The sequence below is a fragment of the Papaver somniferum genome, chromosome 1 (genome assembly GCF_003573695.1).
Source record: "Papaver somniferum cultivar HN1 chromosome 1, ASM357369v1, whole genome shotgun sequence".
NCBI lineage: Eukaryota > Viridiplantae > Streptophyta > Magnoliopsida > Ranunculales > Papaveraceae > Papaver > Papaver somniferum.
This window is the reverse complement of record NC_039358.1, coordinates 147772915-147781128: the sequence shown is the minus strand read 5'-3', so window position 1 is coordinate 147781128 and position 8214 is coordinate 147772915. Positions and strand designations below refer to the sequence as shown.

General features: G+C 37.1%; 1 protein-coding gene across 1 annotated transcript; it reads left to right on the top strand.

The window, feature by feature from the left end:
* Positions 1-1820: 1820 nt before the first annotated feature.
* Positions 1821-7972, top strand: LOC113303817 (ATP-dependent helicase rhp16-like). Its single transcript, XM_026552906.1, has 16 exons — positions 1821-2018; positions 2139-2243; positions 2432-3792; positions 4122-4244; positions 4333-4406; positions 4508-4571; positions 4770-4916; positions 5015-5100; positions 5567-5636; positions 5766-5885; positions 5985-6218; positions 6887-6991; positions 7074-7226; positions 7318-7406; positions 7500-7580; positions 7678-7972. The coding sequence occupies exons 1-16, from the start codon at positions 1976-1978 to the stop codon at positions 7745-7747; spliced, it is 2925 nt and encodes a 974-aa protein (XP_026408691.1). The 5' UTR covers positions 1821-1975; the 3' UTR covers positions 7748-7972.
* The last annotated feature ends 242 nt before the right edge of the window (positions 7973-8214 follow it).

Below are 8214 nucleotides of genomic sequence, written 5' to 3'. Positions count from 1 at the left end.
GGCTGAATCGTGGAATATGGAGTTGATGCACTAGCGTAGTAGACCAACCAAAGACCATTAAAAAGTGTTAGTTGATTTCGACCAACGTTTGAGTAATGCTGACTGTTTGAACCTAAAAACTAGGTACATCGTAAACTTGTAATCGATGTATTGAATCTTCACATGATCCACTACACATATCTCAATCTGCACAAAGATGTATTACAAGAAGAATCGTAATTAGGGTTTTAGCGGAGTTTCAGTGAACTCTTGATGAAAATTTCCACGAGATATTAACAATTCCAACAAGGGTTTTTCGTTAATTTTTTTCAACTCTAAATGGCTGTTGTTCTTGGTTCATCTCCACTCACTCAATTCTTCTTCCTCATCATCATCACCTCCTTTAGTTTCTTCCTTATTTAGATTCTCCACTTCACTACCATCTGTTCTAAGGAGAGTTTTAGATAATATTGTTTGTTTTTCTATAAGAGCTTCTTTAGCTGTTTTTTTTTTGTACTTCAACAACAAAAATTAGTTTCTCAATTTCTTGGAAGGTATTGTAGAATTGGGATTTTCTTTTGAGAATTTGAATTTAATTTTGATGACACTTTACTTCAAATTATGTATTTTTTTTTGTTGAAGCATTCAAATTGTGTATTTAACTGTTATTTAATTTAATGTTTGTATTTTGAATCAATGGTGTATCAGTAGCTTGACTTGGGAGTTTTTGTTGATTGCGATTCAACTAGGGTGTTTCGAGTTTTGATTTTAATAATGTGGTTCGTTACATACAATGCACAACAGTTTTCTGAAAAAATCCAATTAAGTTTTATAACATGGTTACTTACAAGGTCACTTCGTAGAAAATTCAGACAGTCAAACTAGTCTTTGTTCAGTCTACATCCTAATGCATTAACTGTATATTCTAGAACCTAGACCCTAGTTAGACACTAAATTTAAGATCCTTTTACAAATATCTCTATACAAATTAACACCAGCCTTAATTATATTATCAAACATCATTGGTGGTAACTATAGAGGTGTTGGTGTAGTGGTTGTAAAGGTGATGGATCTTGGGAAGTGGTGGAGGAGGCAGAGGCGTTATTATTGGCGAGAGGTGGTGAAAGCAGTACGGTAGAGGTAATAGGTGGTTATTACGATGGTGGTGCGTAGCGTGGTCATTGTGTAGTTCTGTGTCGTTACAACACAAATAATCGTAAATGATTTTATTTTAATATCAGAAACAATGATTATTGTGTGCAAAATTTACTTACTATCAAGCCCATGTCATTACGGGTCGTCTCCTCTAGTATCTTATCAAATTTTGCTTGGAAGAAAAGTTATTTTATAAAACCTCCTTTTTACTAGCATCTTGGCATAAAATTTTATATTTTTTCTTTTTGCAAAACTTTCAAAAAGCCCACGATTCCTCGACACTTTCCACACACCCCCACAAAAAAATCCCTCGACACTTAAATACCATATATTGTAGTTTCTTTCCCTTTAGTAAAGAGATGCAAAACAGATGACCAATAGCGACCAAGAAACGTACAAGGGAAGGTAAAATCTTTGTCTATGTCGCTTGGCTTGGGATGCGTAGTAGTATTGGACGTGATCAGACTTGAAAGGTGGCATTGTTAAACTATGAATAAACGTAAGTGTACTACACCTTCCATCATCTTGCCCTCTATGAAAATCAACACTGCATACATGATAAAGGGTTTCGTTAACCCACTCTACATATAGGGTGAAAACGATACGACACGACATAGTTAGTTCCCCACGAAGAGACTTTTCCCGCCGCATGGTATTCTTCGTAGTAATGGGGGAGTGTAAACAAAACCCAAAAAAAACACTAAACTAAAACAAACTCTTGAAAAACCCACCACCTCCACCACCACCGTTAAAACCTTCTTCATTTTCTTCAAAACCCCAAAGTTGAAGAAACCCAGACGTAATCTTTTAAATCTCTTCTTCTTAATTTTACTGAATAATCATGACTCGGCGTTCCACACGATTAACTCGTTCCTCAACAAAAGGTACTTTTCTTTCTGAAAAAGAATCTGGATTTTTTTTTACCCTAAAGTTTGATTTTGGTTGTTTATACTGTTTTCTTGGTTCTTGATTTGTATGGGTTTTTGTTTGTAATCTTTAAATAGCTAAAAGGACTGAGAATCAGTGTGATGGTGAAGAAGAGGAAGATTTTAATCCAGTTTCTGATTTGGTTGAATTTCATTCTTTAATTCACAGTGATGATGATCAAGGTAATTTTATTTCTTCTTCTATTTCTTGTTCGGGTTTAACATTTGGGGTTAAAATATATATAGATGGATTGTGAATAATTAGGTTAAGTTTTATTGGGGTTTTCGTTGAAATTTACTGTGGTTAAGGAACTCAGTTGCTGATAGTTTTTTTTTTTTTAATAATGTGGGTAAATCTTCTTTGAATGTAGTTGATGGTGATAAGAAAGAAGAGAAAGATGACAAAGTATTTATAAATTTCTTGGATTATAAGGGAAAAGGAAAGGAAGTAATTGAGAATAGTGGGGCGGATACTGATTCGGACCATTCTGATGAACTAGATGACTATTTTGTTATGGATTCTGAAGATGGGGAATCAGATGATTCATCTTATGCTCAACATGGAAGGAAAATCACAAAGAAGGCAAAGCCTAGCAGATCGGCGCAACCAATAGACTTGGATTTTTCTGCTTTTGCTCAACAAGATGCGGAAATGCGTATGGATGAAGATGGAGTAGCTCATTTTGTGAACCTGAATATAGGGTTAGAAGTTCCAAATGAAGAAATAAACGTACATATGAATGAAGCTGGAGAAGCTGTTGATAATAATGCGGCTCTTGTGCCAATGAAACGGAAAAGGCAGAGAAAAAGAAGAGGAAGAAAAGGTGAGGTTAGAGCACCATTAATTTGGGAGCTTTGGGAGGATGAGAATGACGATTGGATTGATCAGATGGAAGCAAAACCTGTTGCCTCAAGTTGTCAGGATGAAGAGATGGAAGCTACTGAGGCACCTTCTGATCTGCTCACGCCTCTATTGAGATACCAAAAGGAGTGGTTAGCTTGGGCCTTGAAGCAGGAGCAGTCTCTTAACAGAGGGGGAATCCTTGCAGATGAGATGGGAATGGGGAAGACTGTCCAAGCCATTGCACTTATTCTTGCTCAAAGGAAGATGTCTCAAACTGGGTTTGCGAACTCACCAAATGCGTCAACTGCTTTGCCTGAAATAAAAACCACTCTTGTTATTTGCCCTGTGGTTGCTCTTACTCAGTGGGAGAATGAGATTCACAAATTCACTCCGAAAGGGAGCATCAAAGTGTTAAAGTATCATGATAAGGGTAGACAGCAGTATGCTGATAAGTTTCATGAGTATGATTTCGTCCTGACCACATACTCCATCGTTGAGTTGGAGTACAGAAATAACATGCCATCTAAAGAACGCTGTATCTACTGTGGGAAGTTGTATGTTCACAAGGCCATGAAAAATCATCTGAAATATTTCTGTGGTCCTAATGCTGTGAAGACTGCAAAGCAGTCGAAACAAGTGACAAAGAAAGGAAAAGAAGGGTCAAAATCTTTTAAATCAAAACAAAAGCTTCCTGTCCTAGATGGTTCAAGTGAGTCTGAAGGTAGTACAGCAGAGAAGGCTAGAAAGAAGACTAAAAAGCGAGGAGACCAGAAGTCAGCGCCAGGGGTTAGTTCTCCAGCAGCTGGTCAAGCAGGTGTAGAACAAGATTCATCAACTAGGAGATCGATCTTGCATCTGGTGAAGTGGAACCGCATCATTCTGGATGAGGTTAGTTTTCCTTGTGTATACCAACTATTTTTGGAAAGCATTAAATCCCATTGACCTTCTATCCGTCTTTGAACAGTATTGCATACGAGAATCATTTTACGGGGTTATGGTGGTTATGCTTGGTCATTCTTTTGCTGTACTTTGTGAGTCTGGGTGTTTTATTAATACTTGTATCTGTTTAGTACTTTTATGCAGTACCAGCATTACCAAATAAAATAAGATGCATTAGGAGAACTTTATCATCTTAGCAAAACAACTATGAAGTGTTAGTTAAATTCAACTTTTGAGCATATCGAACTGCTAATAGTCATTTGTTGTTGTTGATGCAGGCCCATTTCATAAAAGAAAGACGCTGTAATACTGCAAGGGCAGTTTTTGCTTTAGAGTCTTCATACAGGTGGGCCTTGAGCGGCACTCCCCTTCAGAACCGTGTTGGGGAACTTTATTCGTTGGTAAGCTTTTATTTGTGTTCCATTCACCTGACAGGTGCGTACATACTTTATGCTTTTATGCTGATGAGCTCCCATAATTGGTAATCAGGTCCGTTTCCTGCAAGTATCCCCTTACTCATATTACTTCTGCAAAGATTGTAATTGCAAAACCCTAGATCATAGGTGAGTGTTGTACAGTATGTTATGTTGGTTGGCTATAGTTGCACTCTCAAGCTTTAGTTTTTTGTTTTCATTTTCAATCATAACATAGTTTTAATCTGCAGCCCTGATTCTCAGTGTCCAAACTGTGATCACAAATCTGTGAGGCATTTTTGCTGGTGGAACAAGGTGAGCGTTACAGTGCAGAACATTATTTTGCTCTTTTACCAACCTGGTTGATAACTTGCTATAAATCATCTAGATCTCGGTTGAAAAATTGGAAGTCAACAAGTTGAACTATCGCGACTTAGAGCTCAGCTATGGTTGTGTGCATTGAGTTCTCCATGGATTAATATATTTACTATTTTCTCTTTTTCTCTACATCAGTTTGTGGTTAATCCAATACAAAAATCTGGAAACAGCGAAGAAGGAAGAAGAGCCATGACTTTACTAACAGGCAAACTTTTGAAGAGTGTTGTGCTACGACGTACTAAGACAGGCAGGGCTGCAGATCTTGGTCTTCCTACAAGAATTGTAAGTTTTACTCTTTTGAGTTCTTGTTTTGTGTTCATATGTGCAAATTCGCTAGTCAGTTTAAGAGATTATCATTTATGTTTTCCTTTTTTTTCTAGGTCACCTTGAGGCGGGACACTCTGGATATTAAAGAAGAAGACTATTATGAATCAATATATAATGAAAGTCAGTCACAGTTTAATACGTGCGTAACTCCTTTCTCCTTTAACCATGTTCTTTTGACTTGCAAAATAACTAAGCAGCAGCACAGTCTTGTCTAATTCATTTTGTATGAATATTGTCTAGCCTACCAGTGACTTACTCTCCCTACAAATACGTGGATTCTTGGTTTCCTACTATTTGCATCAATAATGTATTCTTTCTCTGGAGAAGTTGAGAAACTTTGTTCTTGATGTGCACTATAGTTTTATTGGTCCCATGATTAACGTACTTGAGTTTTCCAATTTTCAACAATGTGTTTTCTCTCGTATCTTGTTGCTTTTGGTCCTCACCAGCTGCTACACAACTTAGTGGTCAATACTTTTGGAAATTGCATAATAAATGTTTTTGCTGAATATTCCCCACACAAGAATGTTGGTAGTTGCATTTATTTTTTGTCGTGGCACCTCTTTCTGTGACATGGCTTCTTTATTATGCTTTTATATTTACAGATATGTTGAAGCTGGAAACCTGATGCATAATTATGCTCACATTTTTGATCTGCTGACACGATTGCGACAGGTGAAGGCTGACTCATTGATTATCCTTTCCACTTACTAGGTTTCTCAAGTAGTTTTGAAGTTCCGTTTTTCTTTAGCAACCTCATTTATGTTAATCCGTCTAATTTAGCTATTCTCTGAAACTTCACAGGCAGTTAACCATCCTTACCTAGTGATCTACTCCCAGAGTGCAGCACAAAGGAATGCGATTGATGACAATGGTGGAGGCAAAGATTGTGGTCTTTGTCATGACCCGGTGGAAGATCCAGTTGTAAGCTATTTGAGAACTTTATGTTGAATAACCAAGTCTGTTTGGAGTGTTTCTAACATTACTACGGCTCCTGATTTTCGTATTAATATTTTTCGTCAGGTTACATCTTGCTGTGCGCAAGTTTTCTGTAAGGATTGCTTGACAGATTACTCTGCTGAATCAGGAAAAGTAACATGCCCTTCTTGTTCAAAACCATTAACCGCAGACTTCACAAAAAAGATAGATCCAGGGGACCAGCGCTCTAAAACAACTGTAAAAGGTTTTAGAAGTGCTAGTATTTTAAACAGACTTCGTCTTGAGGATTTTCAGACAAGCACGAAAATTGATGCCCTGGTATATATGTACACTCATGTTCTTTTATATGTTATCCATTTCCTTCTCTTTTCCTTTTCCTTTTTGACGTTAGAGTTTCTTGCAATTAATTGTTTGTGTAAGTCGGATGAGTGCACTGTTACGACAAATGATTACGATAGTCTTCCTTTTCAGATCACAGATATTGTTTATGTTTAGGATATGCATGTTTCTCAACCCTGAAACCTTAAGTTTTAACAAGAAAGCTTGTAAAAGTGGGTAGCTTGTCCTTCTGCTGACATATGTCTAATTGTTCACAAATAGACTGTTCAAGTTAGTAAGGGGAAATTCTCTTTAAGCACTGTTTGTAGTTTCTTTGTCAAATAGTTCAGCGGTAAAACTTGTCTGAAGGAATGCTACTTCTCCAATTGTCTAATAGTATAGAAGAAAATTAAATTGAATTATTAAATAAAGCAGTTAAGTACATTGCGGATGACTCTCAAGGTACTTGGAGCTGTAAGATATATATTTCATTTCTTTTCTTTAAGTACGCTTTATACTTAGTGGTGACTATTGGAGACTATGGAGTCATGGCTCAGTTATTAGACTCTTTCCTTAATATTGACTGCAGCTTATGTTTATATAATGTCTAGTTGCCCACTTTCCCCGCTGTCAACGTGCTAACTAGTATTATTTGGACATTTTTCAAGCGAGAAGAAATAAGATATATGATTGAAAAGGATGGTTCTGCCAAAGGGATTGTATTCAGCCAGTTCACTGCATTCTTGGATTTGATACATTACTCCCTCCAGAAGGTGAAGTTAACTTGCAAGGTTTAGTTTGGCGTTGTGAAAAAATTAAAATATTTTTCTTTGCTAACTTGTGCAACTTTTTCAGTCTGGTATAAGTTGTGTCCAATTGGTGGGGAGTATGACAAGGCCTGCCAGAGATGCTGCAATAAAAAGATTTACTGAAGAGCCAGATTGCAAGATCTTCCTTATGAGTTTGAAGGCTGGAGGTGTTGCTCTCAATCTGACGGTCGCGTCACATGTAAGTATTCTCTTTTCTGACATTAAGCTTCCATTCCGTTCTTGAGATTGTCTGTTTTTGGCTCAGTGGTTGCTCACCCATATTAAAATAGGTTTTTCTGATGGATCCCTGGTGGAACCCTGCTGTCGAAAGCCAAGCTCAAGATCGAATACACCGTATAGGGCAGTATAAACCAATAAGGTGGGTTCTTTGTATATACAGCTATTACGCTACTGTATAGTCGCTATATCACTTTTCTGGGATTTCTGTCTGACGTTTCATCTATTTGTGTAGAATTGTTAGATTCATAATCGAGAGCACTGTTGAGGAGAGGATTTTAAAACTTCAAGAGAAGAAGAAATTAATATTTGAAGGGTAAGTTTAATCTTGTTCATGTTGGGTTGAACTGGTATTGCAAGGATGATGCAGCTACATAAAACTGATACTTTTGCATCATGCTAATCTTTTACAGCACTGTTGGCGACTCTTCAGAGGCCTTGACAAAATTGACAGAAGCAGATTTGAGATTCTTGTTTTCCTAAGATGCCTAAGCATGAAGTAGGGCAACTTGTAGGTGAATTCTATTTGATAGGCGACTAATTTTTCAATGCAAATGGAGGATGGCCGTTTTTGGTGGAATGAGTTTTATATCTTGAAACCCATGGTTATCACTAGTTGTATGATTTTGTAATTAAATTTTGGGTACGCGGATCTCCATATAATTATGTTTCAGTGCTATATATATGCTTAGAACCCTTCCTCTTCCATTGATCTTGACCACACCCACTTGTGATCTTTCTTTTGATGAGCAAAATATAAAACTAGTTAAAGTTGGCAGAGTGATTCTAGGCACACCTGGGAAATCTCGGTGGAATTCGTCTCGAGACATCCATCTTTAATGGCAATTGCACCATTAATAGGTTTACACTAAGGTAAAACTAGATTTGTGCCCATGGGCATGTGTAAATGGCCGACTCTAGGATGTTATGGATTTTATAAAAAAACTAGA

What these genes read in the sequence shown, in the direction of transcription:
- LOC113303817 (XM_026552906.1), top strand. Translation starts at nt 1,976, where the DNA reads ATGACTCGGCGTTCCACACGATTAACTCGTTCCTCAACAAAAG. An exon ending in TCACAGTGATGATGATCAAG is followed by an intron (nt 2,244 to 2,431) that starts GTAATTTTATTT and finishes CTTTGAATGTAG; the next exon opens with TTGATGGTGATAAGAAAGAA. An exon ending in ATCTGACGGTCGCGTCACAT is followed by an intron (nt 7,227 to 7,317) that starts GTAAGTATTCTC and finishes ATATTAAAATAG; the next exon opens with GTTTTTCTGATGGATCCCTG.